At 45.7% G+C, this 24,431-nt stretch overlaps 1 protein-coding gene across 10 annotated transcripts in view; it reads right to left on the reverse strand.

The window, feature by feature from the left end:
- The window catches only part of ESYT2 (extended synaptotagmin 2), an 84,677-nt gene that overhangs the window by 50,687 nt on the left and 9,559 nt on the right, over positions 1–24,431 (reverse strand). For 3 of the 10 annotated variants that reach the window (XM_060415244.1, XM_042249107.2, XM_060415245.1), the window contains exon 1: positions 465–23,899. The exons of 4 other annotated variants lie outside the window; for them this stretch is intronic. In XM_060415244.1, the coding sequence (XP_060271227.1) occupies positions 465–527 (63 nt within the window). In that variant the 5' untranslated portion in view covers positions 528–23,899. Of the gene's footprint in view, positions 1–464; positions 23,900–24,431 lie in introns of those variants that run through there. 3 more of the 10 variants (XM_060415243.1, XM_042249109.2, XM_060415246.1) reach the window with 3 other exon arrangements.

Here is a 24,431-nt window from a genome sequence, read left to right on the forward strand (position 1 = left end):
GCGGCCGGGGGGGACAGGCGTGCCCACGCGCCAGGGCTGCGCAGCTACTGGAGCACGGAGCGGCCCCAGGCAGGGGCTGCCAGAGCTGCTGGAGCACTTCGGTGAAGTACCTGCCAAGATTTGTTTTCAGTGAAAATACAGAGAAAAGCAGCTACAACTGGCTACCATTCATTCAGGGGGGGTGGGGTGGAGGGAGGAGGTATATATAATAAAGTTTTAAAATAAAAATTAACAAAAACTTACAAACACAGTTCTCAAGGAAGGGGACAAGAGAGGAGAGACGAGAGCAGGGGAAGGGCCCCAGGTGGAAGTGAGCTCCCCGGTCCTGCTCCCGTCTGGGTCTGGGGCAGGCCAGCCGTCCCACAGTCACCGCACAGACAGGCCTTGCGGTTCACCAGCAGGGGCGGGGCACATCCTCAGCTCCCGCCTCCCCGTCCAACTCTTCAAATCCTCAAGACACTTACATGGCTCCTTTCTACTTTCCCAGGGTCGGAGAACTCCTTCACAGACCAAAGGAGGGACTTCATTTACCAACTGGGCCCTTGTCAGCCCCTCTGTCCTCCTGTCAGTTCAGTTCAGTCACTCAGTCGTGTCCGATTCTTTGCGATCCCATGGACTGCAGCACGCCAGGCCTCCCTGTCCATCACCAACTCCCGGAGCCTGCTCAAACTCATGTCCATCAAGCTGGTGATGCCATCCAACCATCTCATCCTCTGTTGTCCCCTTCTCCTCCTGCCTTCAATCTTTCCCAGCATCAGGGTCTTTTCCATTCAGCAGCTCTTCGCATGAGGTGGCCAAAGTACTAGAGTTTTTCAGCTTCAGCATCAGTCCTTCCAATGAACACCCAGGACTGGTTGGATCTCCTTGCAGTCCAAGGGACTCTCAAGAGTCTTCTCCAACACCACAGCTCAAAAGCATCAATTCTTCAGCACTCAGCTTTCTTTATAGTCCAACTCTCACATCCATACATGACTACTGGAAAAAGCGTTAACTTTGATTACACGGACCTTTGTCAGTAAACAATGTCTCTGCTTTTTAATACACTGTCTAGGTTTGTCACAGTTTCTCTTCCAAGGAGCCAGTCAGTACAGTGGGCCAAATTCACCTGTGCAAATATCATTCAATGAACTTCTACTCTCAATGAAAGCAGTTTAAGAAATTACTATGTTTGGTAATAAAGTATTGCCAAACTTTCCAATTAATGAAAATGTACTAGAGGTCACACATTCTTAGAAACACTGGTATGTTTCTCTGTACATATAAACATATACTTTTGTATATGTTACACATGCTTATAAGTGTACAGAAAAACTCTGCAAAAATAACATATCAAACTAGTGGAACAAGAAGCGGAATGAGGCTTTTACATTTTCGTCTATTTCTACACATAAACTACTTTTCCAGTTATTAGTCTAACTTAAGATTAAAACCAAGAATTTTCTAACACAGAAAGTAGTATTTTATATAATAAGTAACTCAAACTGTGTAACAAGAGTTTTCATAAATTGATTTTGAACATATTGATTATATCAGCAAGAATACTTGGAAACAAGACTTTCTTATAATACAAGTAACCTACTCTAAATCTGATTTGAAAAAAAAATTTTTTCTGAATCCTCAAGTTTTAAAGCTAAAGTTTAACTACTTTGAAACAAGCACCTTAATGATCAAATACAATAATTACTCCTGCAAAACTATTCAAAAATATATCTGCCTTCTCTAACATAACATGATTTCTTCAAGTTCACTGATATTCCTCAAGCCATTCCTGCTAACAAACCACCAGCTCCTATGTATCCTGCCACACACCTCAGGCAAAACACACCAGTCCCTTGAGTCACCTACACCTAATAAGAGACTTCTCTACTCACCACCATGCACCAGGAAGAGTACAGTTCACCTGGTGTAAATTCTGATTCTGTTACTGCATTTTCATCACTGTGATATTCCTTAGTCAGCTCAGTCGCTCAGTCGTGTCCGACTCTTTGCGACCCCATGAATCGCAGCACGCCAGGCCTCCCTGTCCATCACCATCTCCCGGAGTTCACTCAGACTCACATCCATCGAGTCCGTGATGCCATCCAGCCATCTCATCCTCAGTCGTCCACTTCTCCACCTGCCCCCAATTCCTCCCAGCATCAGAGTCTTTCCAACGAGTCAACTCTTCGCATCAGGTGGCCAAAGTACTGGAGCTTCAGCTTTAGCATCATTCCTTCCAAAGAAATCCCAGGGTTGATCTCCTTCAGAATGGACTGGTTGGATCTCCTTGCAGTCCAAGGGACTCTCAAGAGTCTTTTCCAACACCACAGTTCAAAAGCATCAATTCTTCGGCGCTCAGCCTTCTTCACAGTCCAACTCTCACATCCATACATGACCACTGGAAAAACCATACCCTTGACTAGACGAACCTAAGTCGGCAAAGTAATGTCTCTGCTTTTGAATACACTATCTAGGTTGGTCATAACTTTTCTTCCAAAGAGTAAGCGTCTTTTAATTTCATGGCTGCAGTCACCATCTACAGTGATTTTGGAGCCCCCCAAAATCAAGTCTGACACTGCTTCCACTGTTTCCCATCTATTTCCCATCAAGTGATGGGACCAGATGCTATTCCTTAATCTACCGGAAATGTACAGATAGTTCTTTTAGAAAAACAGGTTGAAGAAGTCGCTTTTAAGTTAGCTGGGTCTTGCGCTGTGTGCAGGGCCAGGGACATAATGTAGAACTGGGTGTGGGCCTGTCCTTGGGAGGCTCGCACTGGCGAGGACAGGTGTGCCCACCAGCCTAGGAGGGAAGCACAGTGCGGGCTGGGGAGGGTCTAACGCTGCCTCTGAGAGTCCGTGAGAGAGACTCAGGAAGAGAGCGCGTGACATGGCGTGGATGGGTAGCTGGGGTCTGCCATGCGAAGAAAGAGAGCATTCTGAGCAAAAATAATGGAGCATGATTTACTCTGGCTGGACCAAGAGAACGGAAGCACGGTAGGAGCTGAAGCTGGAAAATCAGGTCTGGACCCGCCCGATGTGCCTTCTGCGCCACACAGAGAGGAGTGTGGGTTTTGTTCTACTGGCAGTGGGTCAACCTGGGGCTTTTTAGGAGGAAAATTACATAAGATTAATATTTGAGGAACTCTATTCTGTAACTACCAGAGGAGAGGGCAGAGAAACCATCTGCACAAGTAAGTTTTCAAGGCAAGAGAACAGGCTTACATCACTAAAGTTTATATAAGAAGAATCTGAAAATCAAGCCATCTCTTAGTAGAGAATCCCAAGACATTCAACAATTCTATGGTTTTTGATTTATAAGAGATTGTTTCAAAGTGCCAAAGAAAAAGAGTATTTCAAAATTGAAGAAAGGAAACCTGTTACCACATTTTAATTCTGTTTACTAAGTAAAAAATCTGCTTCTCACTAATACATACTCACAGACATTTGTTTATATTCCACAAAACAATATAAAGTAGCAAAAAACTCAGAGAGATAGGTAAAGATGTACAGGGAAAATAGAAAATGTGTCCCCAAAGCACTGAAGAATAATGAACACATGTCATTTGGTTCTAAATCATTTTTAAAAATCCAAAGAAGAAGAAGAAAATCTACTCAAATCTCTATACGTCTAATTATGAAATATGTTTTCACATTTATTATTCATAGTATCTTTACAAACTAGAAATAACCACTGTAGGAGCACTGAAATTCTGACTTTACTTAAGAGTTGACACTAAGAAATCTCTTTAATCTTTTCTTCAAAAAGAACAAAGGCATATTTTTGATTCTAATGTGATGTTGATAGTATCAAAGCTGCTTGCTTAGGGAAAATAAATCCAAGACACAAGACTGACTGTATGCCAGAACCCTGCAAACAATGCCTTTTTTTAGTCCTCACAACAACCTTGTCAGCAGTCCATGTACCACCTAACAGATGAGGAAACACAGTCTCTCCAGGGATAATCTCTTCAAAGTCCCGAGGAAACAAGTGAGTTAGAGGGAAGAGGCCCAGACCCCAATGACTGTAAAGTCCTCCCTGAAGCATAAAGGATGGAACCAGTTTACACACAGCTGACATCTTCTACTTAAATCCTGTTTCCCCCATTACTGAACATGAGATAATGTTTGGAACTGAAGCTAAACAGAGGACTCTCTTCTGGGAGACGCTGCTGATGGTCAGCACTCATGCAGATATCTCTGTTCAGCCCAACACAACCACACAGCGCGGCCGCAGGGAACCCTACTGAAACCCCAAGAGCACCCTTAGCACTGAAACTGCAGTAGAAAGTAACTCACTCCTTTATGTAAACATCTAAAAGAAGGCAGTCAACGTCTGGCGCCGGGAGCCAGTCGCTGGACTGGTTTCCCCCGTGTCTCTCTCTTTTTCCTCTTTAACTTCAGGCTGAATTTCCACCTGGGGCGCGGAGGCTCACCAAGTCTACTTACTTGCCCTGGCTGTTAAGATTCGAGCGAAAGGGAGCCTAAGGCGAGGCACCCTTAGATATTCAAGTGGGCGCCGGTGGCCCAACGTAGATGGTGCAAATTCCTTGTCTGGAATTTTACTGGTCTTCCGCGGAATCCAAGCTATTCAGCCCTCTTCCTCCACTTAATTTTTTTACTACACTATTTCTTCCTAATCTAATCTTATATTAATAAATAAGCAAGTCTTTCCTCGCCAACGCCGTCCACCCTTCGAATTCCCTGGATCCACCGGGGCCGGACCGCGGCAGTCTGGGAAATCGAAGTAAAGATGGCCTATCCAAGCTACACCAGAGGCATTACTGATTAACATCTTTAAGTAAAATACAAAAGATAATGGATAAAATGATCAATTTAGAAATGAAATGTCATTAAACTTCAAACAGTAAACTGGCCAATCAAGCCAGGACTGCCTGGAGAAACCAGGATCTGGGAGATGTCAATGGTGGGGAAAGACAGACAACAGTCCAAGAGAAGGTCAGAAACCATTCTCCCTCTCTGGACCCCGGGTCAATCAGACACCTACCGGTCTCTATGCCAGTGCTTTCAGAACACCGCCTGTGACTGGCCTGCTGCAATGAACTGGGGGCACTGGGAGCGTCTGTATGAGGCCTGGAGAAAAGTCCCTCAAAACCTCTTTATGCAATGTAATTATGACAGGAAAAGAGCATCAGAGACACTAACAAGCAGACACTGGCGAGAACTTCCAAATAAGAGGGTCTGAACAAGGTTTAAACGGCACCGCATCCTGCAGGCCCCCGCCAGCTCCTTCCAGCACTGCAGAGGGGGACTCTGAGCATCCTCAAGACTGGCTGGGGAGCGTGTCAGGAGAAAATGGCTCAGACGCAAATCGGCATCAGCTACATGTGTGGCCTCTAATTTTTTTATATTAGAACTTCTTTACCCATTTTGCATGGGTTTTTAAACCATCTCTGTCTTTAAAGCCTCACAATTCCCAGTTCCAATCTGCTGCCTCCCATCTTCTCCAGAGATTCAGTGTGCATGGAAATTGGAAAAACAGGGTCAAGAAATCTTAATGATATTTTTTTCTAAATATTGGGACACTTTCTTCTAATGGCTACTTCTATAAAGTATTCAAGGCTAAAAATGTGGGGGAAGAATGTCTCTCAGAACCTCTGTCAAATGGTAGCAGCAGGCCAAAATACTCCTCTGGAGGGTAAGAAAATAATTCGGTTCATCTATGTCTAGTGCACAATCGATCCACAGCCCCACAGTAAATACAGCCTTGATATTTCCAGCACCCACAGCCACTACTCCTTGGCTGGTCTGATCAGCTCTGTGCAGACTTTGACTGCTCACCACTACCTGTCTTTGCAGATCAGGACACAGTGACATGAAACTGGGAAAGCTGGGCGAGGGGAATCTCCCGGGGGTCCAGTGGTTAGGGCTCTGCGCTTCCACTGCAGGGGCCACGGGCTCACTCCCCGGGCAGGGAACTGGAGTCTCATGTGCCACACAGCATGGCCAAAAGGAAAAGAAAGCAAGGTCTATCTCAGCACGATTTCCACAATCAGGAAAGCTGCCCGAGCTATGTGAAAACCAGCCCTTACTTCTGATTCACTAAAGAGAGCGTCACTGTGAGGCCCCTATAATCTCATATATCTGCTGTGTTAGACACACTATTTATCTATCCATTTAATTTTGAAGGGGACTTAAATTTCATTGCATGCATAGAATGATTAAGGGGATTTAAGCCAGGACTCAGAATCAATGGCTGGGTCAAAACAGGGATAGAAGAAAACAAGCAAAACCAAAAAAAACCAACAGGGAGGCATCATAGCTTCCACCCAGGAGAACAATCAGACATCCCCCTTCATCAAAACACTAATGCTGAGAGGGTTAATGCCTTACATACAGATGCATGTTTGTGATATTTTTCAAAGACTTGAAGCATATTTTAATAAAATTCTAAAGTCATGGACATATTCTTTCCGTAAATGCTAAAAAGAAAAAAAAAAAAACTTACACAGGAAATTACTTGACAATCTTGGTTTAAAGTTGAGGTTTTGGCATGAGATATATCTCACAAATTAAAACGAGTCCAACAACAGGAAACATGTCTCCTCATCTCCTTTGCTAAAACACATAAGACAATATGGTTGTTTTCTATTTTAAATTCAAATCGAGAGCTACCATTCAAATTTACAAGCTTACATCTTGACTGGAATGGACAAGAAGATAGAGAGGTAATTACTGCGCTGAATTTACTGGACACATTCTCTACTAAGTGGAATCGACCCAGCTTTGTTCTGTTACAAAAATGAAAAGGAAAGGGAAAGAACGGAGGGAAGGAGGAAGGGAAGAAAGATCCTATGGGACCATGATGTTGTGATGCTGGGGTTAAACTTACAGATGACAGAACGGACAGGTACACCAAACACCCACATGGAATCAGAAGTCACCTTATGTTTGAAATTTTACTATAAATTTTTCATTTTCAAGAAATAGGCTTAGTACCATGCAATATTTATTAAATTTTTAAATACTCTTTAAGGAGAAAAAGCAACTCTGTAATTAAACATTAACATAGAGTGACTTTCAGCAGTATTTCAATTCTGTAGGTATCTACACAATTATCCTGGGGGAAAACTACCATTGTAATAAGTGTAGCAAAATCTTGGAGCTCTGAGAAATTATGCTGGAAAAATGTGTGGGAGTTTTTTTTAGGGGGAGAGGTGTTTGTTTTGCTTTTGTTTTTTCAAATGCAAATTCAGAAAAGCCATGAATGAATCTTTTGATTTACAGTAAAGAAATATATATTTCTAAAACCTTAATTTCATTCTCTCACACTGACACAAATATCTCAAAAGTTATGAGAACAGAGAAATTTATGAACCTAAAATCTTATTGTTTTCTCCTTTTAATCCTTTATTTGTATGGGATGTAGAAACAATAGAGAATCAAGCACCTGAAAACCCTGAGACTTTTTCCTGAATATAATCATTTATCTTTATCGGATGTTTGAGATGAAAGTTCCAGTACATCCCTCAGTGCTTGTCTATAATTAACTGTGATCATGGAATACAGAAATACCTAAAAACAAAAATAAAAAAGAAACCCTTCAGTTTTGGTGTTACAGTGATAACCCAGGGAGAAATACTATAGCTTACCTTATCATTCTTTGTTTTCCATACAAGAATCTCAGGGGGGAAAAAAAAATAAGAAGAAATCTCAGGGGAAAACACTACAAAAATTTTTATATATCTCTTGATCAAATCCCAAACTCTGTGCAATTTTCCCTAGAAAAACCCACTAGTTTCTTCACTATAAATGCATAATTATATAGACGCCAGTAACTGGATCATAAGATCACTCTCAATTTTTTCCTTTTGAAATAATTACAGATATTGCAAAAGAGCAGTATTACAAAAGAAAGTCGCTGTGTGCACGGCGCCCAGGCTTCCCAGTGGCCACATATCATACAACCAGAGTGCACCACAAGGGGGGATGGACGGGTGTCTCTGTTTATCTCCGTTTATCTATCAACCATCAGCACCATATCCATCAGTCATCAACCATCAGCACCGTATCCATCAGTCACCAACCCCTCACCATCGTATCTATCAATCACATCACCTCTCTCATTTTCGACCACCTATCTACCGACCTCTATCATCTATCACATGGGCTGTCCAAGCCACAAGGACCGCACAGTGTCTGATTCCACAGGCATGGACATCCAGAAAAGGGAGGCCTTGAGACAGAAGGGAGACTAGCTATTGCCTGAGGCTGGCATAAGGAATGCAGAGGGAGTGGAGAGTGAGTGCCCGTGCTTAAGGACAAAAACATTCTAAAATTAGATTTTGATGATGGTTACACAATGCAAAGGAGTACGTCAAGGCTGTATATTGTCACCCTGCTTATTTAACTTCCATGCAGAGTACATCACGAGAAACGCTGGACTGGAAGAAACACAGGCTGGAATCAAGATTGCCGGGAGAGATATCAATAACCTCAGATACGCAGATGACACCACCTTTATGGCAGAAAGTGAAGAGGAGCTAAAAACCCTCTTGATGAAAGTGAAAGAGGAGAGTGAAAAAGTTGGCTTAAAGCTCAACATTCAGAAAACGAAGATCATGGCATCCGGTCCCATCACTCCATGGGAAATAGATGGGGAAACAGTAGAAACAGTGTCAGACTTTATTTTTGGGCTCCAAAATCACTGCAGATGGTGACTGCAGCCATGAAATTAAAAGACACTTACTCCTTGGAAGAAAAGTTATGACCAACCCAGATAGCATATTCTAAAGCAGAGACATTACTTTGCCGACTAAGTCCGTCTAGTCAAGGCTATGGTTTTTCCTGTGGTCATGTATGGATGTGAGAGTTGGACTGTGAAGAAAGCTGAGCGCCGAAGAATTGATGCTGTTGAACTGTGGTGTTGGAGAAGACTCTTGAGAGTCCCTTGGACTGCAAGGAGATCCAACCAGTCCATTCTGAAGGAGATCAGCCCTGGGATTTCTTTGGAAGGAATGATGCTAAAGCTGAAGCTCCAGTACTTTGGCCACCTCATGCAAAGAGTTGACTCATTGGAAAAGACTCTGATGCTGGGAGGGAGTGGGGGCAGGAGGAGAAGGGGATGACAGAGGATGAGATGGCTGGATGGCGTCACTGACTAGAGGGACATGAATTTGGGTGAACTCCGGGAGTTAGTGATGGACAGGGAGGCCTGGCGTGCTGCGATTCATGGGGTTGCAAAGAGTCAGACACGACTGAGTGACTGAACTGAACTGAACTGACACAATCTTGTGAATATAACAAAAAACTGAACCATATATAGCTGACTCCTGAACAGCTTAGGGGTTAGAGGAGCTGACCCTCTGCCCAGCCAAAAATCTGCATATAATTTACAGTCAGTGCTCCGAATCCTCAGTTCCAATGGACCGTGGATCACGCAGTATTGTGTACTCATGCGGATCAAATATTTCCCCAAATAACAGCAAAACCAAATAAGTGACTGCAGAGTCCCAAGGCAGACCAGTGGCTTGACTCAGAGCTGTCAGTGGATTAGCCAGTAAATGAGGACATGCTGGTGATGGTCTGGCCTTAAAGGACCCCTGGTCCACTCACTGGTGAAGGAAGAGCAGAGTCACACCACTGGGGCTCCCAGACGATTCCTGAAGTTAAAACCTGCTTATACACCAGAAGCAAAACACTTCCTAAAGCCATAAAACTATGAAAATAAACTGCGTTGTCATACAATCCACTGTGTATATACAACAACCAAGGCTTGCCCTTCCTGACGGCCAGCTGCTCCTCCCCTCAGCACCTCTCGCTTCCTCCTCAGCGCGCTAATGCCTGCTGCCTACCTGAAAGCAGCCTCTCCCCTGTCTGCACTGCCCTGCTCGCCGCTGCCCTCCCTGAAGGCCTGACTCCTGGCCCGTTTGCTGTTTTATCTCTAAGGCCGTGCAGGAACCTGACAGGTGAACCACTGTGCTTCCTCCCCACTCGGCAGGCGAAGAATCTGAGTTCCAGAAAGCGGGCGCTAGCCAGAGGCACGGAGCACAGATGGGCATGCCGAGGCTGGTCTCCGACGCAGCCCCAGCGCCAGGCCGGGTCCTGGGGTCCCCGAGGCAGTGCCAGGCCAAACTGTTCCAGGGGCAGGTTCTCGGCCCCTCCTTACACAGGAGGGGCTCTAGTGAAAAGTTCTAAAATCCATTTTTCAGAACTCTTCTCTCCATTATTTATAATAGTCCCAGTGTTTTCAGGATGTCTGTCCTGAAGCTACAAAGTATACAATGCAAGTAACAGTACTCACCACTCATAAAGATATAAGTCCACTAAATGGTCAAGCTCAACAGGTATTTCCAAGAGTTTACCAGACCTGCTAGGTGGCATTTCACAGGTAAAATAAGTGAAGCCCTGACTGTAAGTTTTCTACAGCTGGTTACGACAAGCCTCACTGCTTAAAATTTACCTCACACCTTGGGCAGTATTTTCCTGAAAACAACAATTACAACAAACCCCCAAAACCATGAAACCCACCTAAATTTAAAATATTTACCCAGAGAAATATTTTGAAACAAATTACACATCTAAAACTCAACCTCCGCCCTCTTTCTTCTAAACCTATCTCCCAACGGAAAGTACCTGTTCTCCCATCTTTCACATGGAATTATACTGGAGTTCAAATCTATTTTTTCCCTAAAAATAACACTGGCTTCCAGATATAATGATCAGAGCACCGTGCAGGAGCCCATCTGCTGAGAACATGAGAAACCCAGCAGAGACCAGAGTACACGGCTGCCTGAGGTCACAGGGCACTCACGGCGCGAAGGACGGGGACACAGGGCAGCAGGCACGCGCGGCAGCGAGGCAGCACTCTGTGGCGCCTGTCCCCCACCGCTGTGGCACCAGGGGCTGAGAAACTCAGAGGAGCGCAGCTGAGAAGCCAGAGGAGCCGACAGAAACCTCACCAGACCAGGGAGAGGGAACTGGAGTTCAGGTCGGCTGAGCGACACTGGGGGCCCAGACCCTGGGTGGGGAGGTGCTGGGGTGGGGAGGAGAGGCCAACTAAGCTTCCCTTCAGGCATCTGCCAAACTCCTGAGCTGCTGAGGGCAAGCAGCTAGCCTAGAAAAAGCAAACTAGAGCTTTTGGCAGGTGTCCTGCACTGAGAAAGCACAGCCTGGACTCTGACAGGGAATGGAGGGGCCCGGTCAACAGGGCAGGTCCTCTGCTGTTACAGCCTCCACTGTGCGGAGCCCGGCGCCCGGCGCAGAGGTGGGTCCAGACCAGAGAGCACTCTCCCCTGTCCCCGCCCTCGGCCACCTCCAGCCTGCTGGGCTACAGCGTCTGCTCCCCCTGCCTTTAGCGACTGAGGTGCAGATCTCCGGAGGAGGGGAGCGAAGATGGCTCGGGGCAGTGGCAGGGCTGGCACACGTCCGCAGCCAGTTCCCAGGACTGCGGCTGCCAGGGCACACTGGCCCAGCACAGCCGCTTCACGCTGCGAGACCACCCCGCTCTGTGAAGCGGGGAGGAAGCGCGTGTGGGAAGGTGCATCAGTCATTGGAGAATGCAGATCTATCCACGGCGACATTCCAGGTCACACTCTAGGAGGACTTCCAATCAAAACACAAAATGATACGTGTTTGCAGGCAGGTGCAGGAATTAGAACCTTCTTGCATTGCTGGTGAGACTATAAAATATTCCCACCATTATGGGACGCAGTTTAGCAGCTCCTCCAAAAGTTAAACCCATCAATTCTACTTCTAGGTGTATACCCTCCAAAACGGAACACAAGTATTCAAACAAAAATGTGAACATCAATGTTCAGGACACAACTCATAATAGCCAAAAGACAGACACCACCCAAAAAGTTCTTCAAAGGATGAAAGGATAAACAAAGTGGGGCATACCTGTACAATGGAACACTATTCAGCCATAAAATAAGAAGCATGCTGTCGGACAAGACCTTAGAAATGTTACACTAAGTGAAAGACACAGAAGTTCAATATTGTATGCTTCCATCTATATGGAACATTAAGAAAAGGTAAGATTATAAAGACAGAAATATATGTGATGGCACGACCACAGGGAGGGTGAAACGTGGCGTGCCTGCTAAGGGCTATAGGCTTTCTTCTGGGGTGATGAAAACTCGGGGAACCAGACAGAGGTGATGGTTGCACGACACTGTGAAGGTACTAAATGACCTTGAATAACTTCACGTTACTTGAAACCGACGGCAGTAAAAATAAAACAAATGAACTATCATGCCAGGAAAAAATAAGAAGAAAGCTTAAACACATGTTGCTAAGAGAGACAGAAGCCAGCGTGAGAACACTACACAGTGGATGCCTCTAACTCCCCGAGGCACTGGAGAAGGTAAAAAGGTAAGTGGCCACCAAGAGTTCAGGGATCGGGAGGAGGGAAGCCTAGCATGGAGCCTCCTAATGTGAGCCAGGGACTTTACTTAATAATGTATCACACTGTTTCAATAATTGCGACAATGTAGCGCGCTAATACAAGATGCTAACTCAAGAAACCGCCTGCAGGGGGGATACGGGAACTGTATCTGCTCGACTTTTCTGTAAGCCAAGTGAGTACAGAAAACCTGTTGCTGTCCAACTTGCATTAAAAGAAGTTTTAATGTGAGCTTTTCAGGTAGAAAGAAAATGATCCCACACAAAAACGTGGAAATGGAAGGAGGTCTTGTCACAATTATAGAGACTAAAAATGCTCCAAGTCTATCCTGCTGCTTAACACAAACCTCAGGAGACTGATGCTGCATACGCAGTGAGCCGGGCCCCAGTGCAATGAGGGTGCTCTCTGGGCCAAGGGTGGGGTGGTGCAGAGGGCGTGGTTGCAGGGACATCCCCTCTCATTCTTGTGAGACTGTGGTGACAGCTGAACCCCCAGGCCTGAGTCTCCTCTTTGAAACATAGACATTATTAACATCAAAATTACCAGATTGTTGTTCAGTTGCAAACCCATGTCTAACTTTTTCAACTCCATTGACTGCAGCACATCAGGCTTCCCTGTCCTTCACTAACTCCTGCAGTTTGCTCAGATTCACATCCATTGAGTCAGTGATGCTATCTAACCATCTCATCCTCTGTCGTCCTCTTCTTTTGCTTTTAATCTTTCCCAGCATCGGGGTCTTTTCCAGTGAGAAGGCTCTTCACATCATGTGGCCAAAGTATCAGAACTTCAGCATCAATCTTTCCAACGAATATTCAGGACTGATTTCCTTTAGGATGGACTGGTTTGATCTCAATGCAGTCCAAGGGATTCTCAAGAGTCTTTTCCAGTATCATAATTTGAAAGCATCAGTTCTTCAGTGCTCAGCCTTCCTCATGGTCCAACTCTCACATCTGTACATGACTACTGGAAAAACCACTGCTTTGACTAGATGGACCTTTGCTGGCAAAGTGATGTCTCTGCTTTTCAATATGCTGTCTAGGTTGGTTATAACTTTCCTTCCAAGGAGCAAGTGTCTTTTAATTTCATGGCTGCAGTAACCGTTCACAGTGACTTTGGAGCCTAAGAAAATAAAATCTGTCACTGCTTCCACGTTTTCCCCAACTATTTGCCATGAAGTTGTGGGACCAGATGCCATGATCTTACCTTTCTGAATGTTGAGTTTTAAGCCAACTTTTCACTCTCCTTTTCACCCTCATCAAGACCCTCTTCAGTTCCTCTTCACTTTCTGCCATTAGAATGGTAACATCTGCATACCTGAGACTGTTGATATTTCTCCAGGCAATCTTAACTCCAGCTTGTGATTCAGCCAGCCTTTCATTTCCCATGATGCACTTTGCATAGAAGTTAAATAAGCAGGGTGACAATATACAGCCTTGACGTACTCATGTCTCAATTTGGAACCAGTCTGTTGTTCCATGTCCAGTTCTAGCTGTTGCTTCTTGACCTGTTGCTACACGATTCTCAGGAGACAGGTAATGTGGTCTGGTATTTCCATCTCTTGAAGAATTTACCACAGTTTATTGTGATCCACACAAAGGCTATAGCCTAGTCAATGAAGATGTTTTTTTCTGGAATTCCCATGCTTTCTCTATGATCTGGGCTTCCCTGAAAGCTCAGTTGGTAAAGAATCTGCCTGCAATTCAGGATTCCTAGGCTCGATTTCTAGGTTGGGAAGATCCACTGGAAAAGGGAAAGGCTACCCACTCCAGTATTCTTGGGCTCTGTGATCCAAAGAATGTTGCCAATTTGATCTCTGGTTCCTTTGCCTTTTCTAAACTTAGCTTGTACATCTGAAAGTTCTTGGTTCATGCACTGCTGAAGTCTAGCTTGAAGGATTTTGAGCATAACTTTACTAGCATGTGAAATGAGCACAACTGTACAGCAGGGTATATCTTCTTTGGCACTGCCCTTCTTTGAGATTAGAATGAAAACTGACATTTTTCAGTCCTGCGGCAACTGGTAAGTTTTCCAAATGTGCTGACATTTTGAGTACACCACTGTAACAGCATCATCTTTTAGGATTTGAAATAGTTCAGCTACAATTCCATCACCTCCACTAGCCTTGTTTGTAGTTAACGCTTTCGAAGGCCCACTTGATCAGACTCAAGGATGTCTGGCTGCAGGTGAGTGACCACACCATTGTGGCTATACAGGTCATTAAGACCTCTTCTTTTATATTCTGTGTATTCTTGCCACCTCTTTTTAACCTCTTCTGTTTCTGTTAGGTCCTTAGAGATCGTGCCCACCCTTGTATGAAATGTTCCCTTGGTATTTCCAATATTCTTGAAGAGATCTCTGGTCTTTCCCATCCTATTTCTTTGCATTGCTTACTTAAAAAGGATTTATCTCTGCTTGCTATTCTTTGGAAGTCTACATTCAGTTATGTGTATCTTTCCCCTTCTCCCTTGCTTTTTGCTTCTTTTCCTTCCTCGGGTATTTGTAAAGCTTCCTCAGACAACCACTTTGCCTTCTTCCATTTATTTTTCTCAGGGACTGTTGCAGAGAAGAAGCCAATTCTGACTCCATGTTGGCACTGTTTCTTTGACTTGCCTTTAGTAGCTTCTGTATAATCACACAGAATGGCCTGCCTCAGAGAACGCTGCCCCTCTGCCTGTTAAACGGAAGCGCCTCTGCTCAGAGCCCTGTCCACCTGCAGGGGGCACAGAAGAAGAAACTAACACATTCTCTTCCTGAGGCGCACCATTCTAGACAGTGTTTGCAAGACTGATGGCCTTATTTGGCTCTCGTCCAAGGTAAGGAGCAGCGGCTGCGCTTTGCTGGAGCAGCTGTGAAGAGATACCCTACGCCCAAGGTAAGAGAAACCCAAGTAAGATGGTAGGTGCTGCAAGAGGGCATCAGAGGGCAGACACACTGAAACCATACTCACAGAAAACTAGCCAATCTGACTACATGGATCACAGCCTTGTCTAACTCAATGAAACCAAGCCATGCCATGTGGGGCCACCCAAGATGGACGGGTCATGGTGGAGAGGTCTGACAGAATGTGGTCCGCTGGAGAAGGGAATGGCAAACCACTTCAGTATTCTTGCCTTGAGACCTCCATGAACAGTATGAAAAGGCAAAATGATACAATACCAAAAGAGGAACTCCCCAGGTCATTAGGTGCCCAATATGCTACTGGAAATCAGTGGAGAAATAAACTCCAGAAAGAATGAAGGGATGGAGCCAAAGCAAAAACAATACCCAGGTGTGGATGTGACTGGTGATAGAAGCAAGGTCCAATCCTGTAAAGAGCAACACTGCACAGGAACCTGGAATGTCAGGTCCATGAATCAAGGCAAATTGGAAGTGGTCAAACAAGAGATGGCAAGGGTGAACGTCGACATTCTAGGAATCAGCGAACTAAAATGGACTGGAATGGGTGAATTTAACTCAGATGACCATTATATCTACTACTGCGGGCAGGAATCCCTTAGAAGAAATGGAGTAGTCATCATGGTCAACAAAAGAGTCCGAAATGCAGTACTTGGATGCAATCTCAAAAACGACAGAATGATTTCTGTTCATTTCCAAGGCAAACCATTTAATATCATGGTAATCCAAGCCTATGCCCCAACCAGTAATGCTGAAGAAGCTGAAGTTGAATGGTTCTATGAAGACCTACAAGACCTTTTAGAACTAACACCCAAAGAAGATGTCCTTTTCATTATAGGGGACTGGGATGCAAAAGTAGGAAGGCAAGAAACACTTGGAGGAACAGGCAAATTTGGCCTTGGAGTATGGAATGAAGCAGGGCAAAGGCTAATAAGAGTTTTACCAAGAGAACACACTGGTCATAGCAAACACCCTCTTCCAACAACACAAGAGAAGACTCTACACATGGACATCACCAGATAGTCAACACTGAAATCAGACTGATTAGATTCTTTGCAGCCAAAGATGGAGAAGCTCTATACAGTCAGCGAAAAAAAGACCGGGAGCTGACTGTGGCTCAGATCATGAACTCTTTATTACCAAATTCAGACTTAAATTGAAGAAAGTGGGGAAAACCACTAGACCATACCTGGGAAAACCATGTATGACCTAAATCAAATCTCTTATGATTATACAGTGGAAGTGAGAAATAGATTTAAGGGACTAGATCTGATAGACAGAGTGCCTTATGAACTATGGACAGAGGTTCATGACATTGTACAGGAGACAGGGATCAAGACCATCCCCATGGAAAAGAAATGCAAAAAAGCAAAATGGCTGTCTAGGAGGCCTTAAAAATAGCTGTGAAAAGAAGAGAAGCGAAAAGCAAAGGAGAAAAGGAAAGATATAAGCATCTGAATGCAGAGTTCCAAAGAACAGCAAGGAGAGATAAAGCCTTCCTCAGCAATCAATGCAAAGAAATAGAGGAAAACAACAAAATGGGAAAGACTAGAGATCTCTTCAAGAAAATTAGAGATACCAAGGGAACATTTCATGCAAAGATGGGCTCGATCAAGGACAGAAATGGTATGGACCTAACAGAAGCAGAAGATATTAAGAAGAGGTGGCAGGAATACACAGAAGAACTGTACAGAAAAGATCTTCATGACCCAGATAATCACGATGGTGTGATCACTCACCTAGAGCCAGACATCCTGGAATGTGAAGTCAAGTGGGCCTTAGAAAGCATCACTATGAACAAAGCTAGTGGAGGTGATGGAATCCCAGTTGAGCTGTTTCAAATCCTGAAAGATGATGCTGTTGAAGTGCTGCACTCAATATGCCAGCAAATTTGGAAAACTCAGCAGTGGCCACAGGACTGGAAAAGGTCAGTTTTCATTCCAATCCCAAAGAAAGGCAATGCCAAAGAATGCTCAAACTACCGCACAATTATACTCATCCCACATGCTAGTAAAGTAATACTCAAAACTCTCCAAGCCAGGCCTCAGCAATACGTGAACCGCAAACTTCCAGATGTTCAAGCTGGTTTTAGAAAAGGCAGAGGAACCAGAGATCAAATTGCCAACATCCACTGGATCATGGTAAAAGCAAGAGAGTTCCAAAAAACATTTATTTCTGCTTTATTGACTATGCCAAAGCCTTTGACTGTGTGGATCACAATAAACTGTGGAAAATTCTGAAAGAGATGGTAATACCAGACCACCTGACCTGCCTCTTGAGAAAACTGCAGGTCAGGAAGCAACAGTTAGAACTGGACATGGAACAACAGACTGGCTCTACAGAGCAAAAGGAGTACATCAAGGCTGTATATTGTCACCCTGCTTATTTGACTTATATGCAGAGTACATCATGAGAAATGCTGGGCTGGCAGAAACACAAGCTGGAATCAAGATTCCTAGGAGAAATATCAATTACCTCAGATATGCAGATGACACCACCCTTGTGGCAGAAAGTGAAGAGGACCTGAAAAGCCTCTTGATGAAAGAGAAAGAGGAGGGTGAAAAAGTTGGCTTAAAGCTCAACATTCAGAAAACGAAGATCATGGCATCTGGTCCCATCACTTCATGGGAAATAGATGGGGAAACAGTGGAAACAGTGTCAGACTTTATTTTTTTGGGCTCCAAAATCACTGCAGATGATGAGTGCAGCCATGAAATTAAAAGATGCTTACTCCTTGGAAGGAAAGTTATGACCAACCTAGATAGCATATTCAAAAGCAGAGATATTACTTTGCTAACAAAGGTCCGTCTAGTCAAGGCTATGGTTTTTCTTGTGGTCATGTATGGATGTGAGAGTTGGACTGTGAAGACAGCTGAGCACTGAAGAATTGATGCTTTTGAACTGTGGTGTTGGAGAAGACTCTTGAGAGTCCCTTGGACTGCAAGGAGATCCAACCAGTCCATCCTAAAGGAGATTAGTCCTGGGTGTTCATTGGAAGGAGTGATGCTGAAGCTGAAACTCCAGCACTCTGGCCACCTGATGCGAAGAGTTGACTCACTGGAAAAGACCCTAATGCTGGGAGGGATTGGGGGCAGGAGAAGGGGATGACTGAGGATGAGATGGCTGGATGGCATCACCGACTCAATGGACATGAATTTGAGTGAACTCCAGGAGTTGGTGAAGGACAGGGAGGCCTGGCGTGCTGCGATTCATAGGGTCGCAAAGAGTCGGACACAACTGAGTGACTGAACTGACTTACTGACCCTCTCCCATCTCTGATCTGTAGCAGAACCTGGCATCCAGACCCGATGGGATGGGTATTCCGAGGCATCTCCTTCATCAGCAGGCTCCCTGAATGAAGCCTCTTTCTTGCCTCGACCCCTTGTCTCTTAGACTCACTGGTCTGCTGTGCTCTGAGCAGAGTGAGCTTGGACTCAGCGGCAGGGCGGTTTTGGTCACTGACTTCTATAGCATGTTGTAAGCCTCTGTCCATGGTTCCTCAGGCCCTCTGTCTACCAGATCCAATCCCTTGAATCTATTTGCCACCTCCACTGTCACCAACCACTCCAAGGGATCTGATTTAGGTCTACTGGCTTTCCCTACTGTCTTCAACTTAAGCCTGAATTTTCCAATAAGGAGTTCATGATCTGAGCCACAGTCAGTTCCAGGTCTTGCTTTTGCTGACTGCATTAGAGCGTCTTCATCTTCGGCTGCAAAGAATACAGTCTGATCTCGGTTTTGACCATCTGGTGATGTCCATGTGTAGAGTCGTATCTTGTGTTGTTGGAAAACAGTGTTTGCTATGACCAGTGTGTTCTCTTGACAAAACTTTGTTAGCCTTTGCCCTGCTTCATTTTGTACTCCAAGGCAAAACTTAACCTGTTATTCCAGGTATCTCTTGACTTCCTACTTTGCATTCCAATCGCATATGATGAAAAGGACATCTTTCTTTGTTGTTAGTTCTAGGAGGCCTTAGAACTGATCAACTTCAGCTTCTCTGGCATCGGTGGTTGGGGCACAGGTTTGGATCACTGTGATGCTGAGTGGTTTGTCTTGGAAATGAACCATGCTCATTCTGTTGTTTTCGAGACTGCACCCAAGTACTGCATTTTGGACTCTTTTGTTGACTATGAAGGCTACTCCGTTTCTTCTAAGGGATTCTTGCCCACATTAGTAAATGACTAGATGAAGTGATGTCTAATCCCCAATTTCTTCCTCACCACCATCAAGAGAGGGCAGAGAACTCACAGACTTCCCAGTTCAAAGTCTGTCGCAGACCCAGAGTAAGTGCTGGCGTGGCCTGTCCCCTCATCCCTAAGAGGCGGTAGCAGGTGCGCTGTGGCCGCACCTGGCTTCCTCTACGCAGAGTGCCTGGAAGAGAAGCTGCGCACGGCGAGCCCTAGCGCATGCACCGTGTCCCTCCTTTTTTCGGCCGTGCTGTGTGGCTGGTGCTATGTTAGTTCCCTGACCAGGGTCCGAGCCTGGGCCACGGCAGTGAAAGCGTGGACTCATAACGACTGGATGGCCAGGGAACTCCCTTTCCTCACTTTCCACCTCCTGATTTCCTCCGGGGAGCAAAGGACTGTCCTGGGGCCTCTGGTCTTTTTACACTGTCTACACTCATTTCCTCCATTTCTCCACTTCAAGCATGATCTCAAGCAGGCATTGCCTGCAAACTGAGGTATCCGGCTATGCTCCTAGGTCTCCCCTACCAGCCACTGGCTGCTGTTGGACAACTCCTCTAAGAACTCCTTTAGGGTTCTTAAGCTCAACATTTAAAAGATAAGATAACCATCTCCCAGCCTTATCCTTAGGCCTCCAAACTCCCACTCCTACTGAATGGTTACTGGCGAAGGCCATCACGCGTGCTCCCCCAGGGGCTCAGCTGGAGTGGAGCCGCCTTCCCTTCGCCAGCCCAGCCCAGTGGCCCTCCCTCCAGGGAGCCGTCAGGGCCAGGCGCTGCTTCCTTCCTCTGGCTCGGAGCCGGTCCCCACTCTGTCCCCTCAGTCTCCTTGGTCATCACTGCCAAATTTATCTTGCTACACGTCCAGTTTTCAAACTGGGACACGCCATTGCTTTAAATGTTTTGGTGTTTTCCTGGCATTGTTCAGATCTGGCCCAAACATCAGCAGCGAGAGGCCCTGCTCCGCTCCTCAGCTCCTGACGCAAACACTGTGGCCCAGCTGGGCCACGCTGCATCCAAGGGCTCAGCTCCTCTCCGCCGCCTGCACCCACAAGGACACACGTAATTCCCAGGCACCAGGAGAACGGCAATGAAGCGGAATAGTCACAGTACTGAACCCAAGACACAACATGAATCTGAGTCCAGAGGTCCAGTGGAGGGAAAGGCCTTTCAGAGCAGATGAGACAAAGCTGAGCCATCGCCACTGCGCTCAGCTACCCTCCTGCTGAGTATCCAAGACGCAGGGGTACGGGTGGCCCTGCAGAAGATGGCCATGTTTCATTCCTTAGGGCTCGTGTTTCCTTACGAGACAAAAAAAACGACTTAGCAGATGTGGTAAGTTAAGGCTCTTGAGTTGAGGAGCTGTCCTGCATCCTGTGTGGGCTGTGATGCAATCCCACACGTCCTCTCAGGTGGGCGCAGAGGCGGAACAGACACAGACAGAAAACAGAGAGTATGTGAGGACTGAGCAGCTGCCGGCGGTGAGGGTGCAGAGCCACGCACCCAGGAACGCAGCTCCAGAAGCTGGGAAGGGCCTGTCGATCCCCTGGTTTCAGCCCTCGGGAACTGCTTCCAGACGTCTGGCCCCCAGAACTGTAAATGATAAATCTGTGCTGTTTTAAGCCACCAGTTTGCAGAGCTTTTCTCCGGTGGCCCCAGTCCCGGGAGCAAGCCAAGGGGGCTGCTCCCTTTCCCTCCTGCCCATCCACGATGAGACAGCCCTCAGGTGAGTCCCGCTAAGACTATCCCTCACACACACAGCAGTGTTCATGCTTTCATTCCCCCAGTGTAAAACCATAATCAGATTCAAGCTATTAAGTAAAACCAACACTTTCTAACAGCTCCAAACACTTTTTAAAATCTATGTATATGAAAAAACATAATTAAAAATTATTTTCATTTCTGTTACAGGTTATATTTGGCTTTTTGGTTTTAAAAATCTGGTACATTAATTTAGCGTTAATAGTCCTTACGTGTTCACTTGCCATGCATGCAAATGTTTATAGCACAAATGAAATAAATGAATGATCTCAGTAGGCAGCTCACTTCAAATACGTATATTGGCAACACAGGCATTACACGACAATTTATAGTTGAGTGTAGAGAGTCCTTGTATTAGTAGCTCACTGTTTCAACCACTCACTAGGTTTTCTGTGCAAACTCCTTGCAAACTGTTAGATGCCGCAGCAGACAGAAAAAGTCCCTGTCTTCAAACTCTTGATCCACAATTACAAGACTAAGCACACTTAACTGAATGAGCGATACGAAACAGTTCTGTGAGAAAACAAGAAGAGCATCGCCCAGATGAGTAACTTTCACCTGATGCTGGTATCTCAGAATATGAGTGGCACACTCAAAACCCAGCATCTCACACGCACTCCAGGGCAGAATCTATGGCACAAAGCAAGCTGGAGGTCGTTGTCTTTCCTCATCACTTTTTCTGCAGATCCACCGCACTCTAAGAAACCTGAAACATAGCCCACCAGATGGAAACAGAAGGAAACAACTCTACATCTAATGTAAGTTAAATTAAACTATTATAGTTGGCCCAAAATTTTACTGTTGTTGTTCAGCTCAGTCGTGTCCGACTCTTGCGACCCCGTGGGCTGCAACACGCCAGGCTTCCCTGTCCTTCAGCATCTCCTGGAGCCTGCTCAGACGCATTCATTGACTCAGTGACGCCATCCAACCGTCTCATCCTCTGTCGTCCCCTTCTCCTTTGGCCCTCAGTCTTTCCCAGCAGCAGGCTCTTTCCCAGTGAGTTGGCTCTTTGCATCAGGTGGTCAAAGTACTGGAGTTTCAGCCTCAGCATCAGTCCCTCCCATGAGCACCCAGGGCTGGTCTCCTGCAGGATGGGCTGGTTGGATCTCCTTGCCGTCCAAGGGACTCTCAAGAGTCTTCTCCAGCGCCACAGTTTGAAAGCATCAATTCTTCAGCACTCAGCCTTCTTTATGGTCAAACTCTCACCTCCAGACAAGACTACTGGAAAAAACATAGCTTTGACTAGATGGACTTTTGTCAGCAAAGGTCTCAAAGACATCTCTTTGCTTTTTAATACACTGTCTAGGTTTGTCATAGCTTTTCTTCCAAGCAGTGTCTTTTAATTTCATGGCTGCAGTCACTGGCCACAGTGATTTTGGAACACAAGAAAATAAAGTCTGTCACTGTTTTCATTTTCCCCCATCTATCTGCCACTAACTGACAGGACCAGACGCCGCGATCTTAGTTTTCTGAATGCTGAGTTTTAAGCCAGTTATACCACTCTCCTCTTTCATTTTCACCAAGTTCCTCCTCACTTTCTGCCATTAGGGTGGTGTCACCTGCGCATCTGAGGTTATTGATATGCAGTTTCAAACCCCTACTTTAGTCCCCAACCAACACTTACTCACAAGGGGAAGGAAATGAGCCCATGAACTTGAAGGTTTTGCGTGACAGTCTGGGAATGGAATGAGCTCCGGCCATCTGCGGTGTCAGGGCAGGAGACGGGGACAGAGGACGAGGCGGCTCCGTGGACCGAGTCTGAGCAAGCTCCAGGAGGCGGTGAAGGACAGGGAAGCCTGGCATTCTGCAGCGTTCATGGGGTCACAGAGAGTTGGACACGACTGAGGGACTGAACAGCAGCAGGACAGAATTTGTTTTAAGGAAGAGGCAGCGAGGATGAGGGGTGATAACACAGGCTCCCTTGGATATTACTTTAGGACGTTCAGAGAAAAAAGAGAAAGAAAATACAAGGAATATTTTCAAGTGCCACTCATAACAAAGCATTATGGTAGATAAACTCTTAGCAAGAACACAAACAACCCCAGTGAAACGGAAACGAAGCGAAGCTCCGTCAGTTGCCTGCTCCAGCTGAAGTGGGGGAGGTGGTGGCAAGGTGAGAGACACGCCTCAGGCAGCAGGAAGCTGGTGGTTAACAGCCAGCCAGTTCAAAGGAGGCATCAGCAGGGACTCCTAACCCCAGGGGACCTGCAGCCACCCTGCCAGCCCGGGGCCTTCCTTATTCCAGCCTCAAGAGCACAACACGCAAGCCGAGGCTCCTGTCAGCGCCCACCTCACGATGTCGGAACTACGGTTCTGAAAGGGGTGCTGACCTGTCAGCGAGCACAGAGCTGGGAGTGGGTGGGCCTCAGACAGGAACCCACACGGGCCAGATCGAGCCTGCTGCTCGAGTGTGTGCCCGAGCGGCAACGCTGTCACGTGTGGCACAGGCCCCTGAGGGTGACCCACAGCACTCAGTGCCCAAGGACTGCCAGGTAACACTGACGACGCCTGTCACACAGCTGGCTATTTTCAGACGAGATCAAGGACAATGCAGTGAGCCCTCTCAGCCATTTCCAAACAACCATCCCTATGCTGCTACCGTGCTACAAAAAGCAATGACTTGGCTTACCCAACTCTCACTTGCCAACACAGCACAGAGGAAGAAAAGCCCTTCGAAGAGTAACTGCGTGGGAGCACTCTCTTCTTCTAAAGGTTATTTACATAAGAGGGGATCTGGGTAAATCTACTGTGCTTATTTTAACATCACACTATTCAAAAACAAACACTGCCCTCTAAAGCTAGACTTCTGCTTATAAAATTACTATGCTACTCTTAGGAGTTCAAAAATAGTTCATATATCCTGGACAGATTACATGAATGGCTCACGCAAACCATCTTTCGTAACTTGAAAAGGTAAAAGATTAAATATCTCAGACTCTAGTTTTATCTTTTCTTAACCTTCAGTAACTAACAATCTTATTTTTGGAATCTGTACATGAGACAATTTAAAGCATGGCACTCCATAAACAAGACACTATTGCAAAAACCAGTCATGTTTCTGAAGAATAATGACATAATGTCCACACCATAATGCTTAATGAAGGCAAATACAACAGACACATACATCCATGGACCTCCAATCATGTCAATACTGAAGATTCAGAAAATCACCAACACACTAATAATGGCTATCACTGGTTAGCAGGACAGCAGGTAGCTTTTTTCCTTTTATTCTTCTCCAAAGCTT

This window comes from Ovis aries, chromosome 4 (assembly GCF_016772045.2).
Source record: "Ovis aries strain OAR_USU_Benz2616 breed Rambouillet chromosome 4, ARS-UI_Ramb_v3.0, whole genome shotgun sequence".
NCBI classification, from domain to species: domain Eukaryota; kingdom Metazoa; phylum Chordata; class Mammalia; order Artiodactyla; family Bovidae; genus Ovis; species Ovis aries.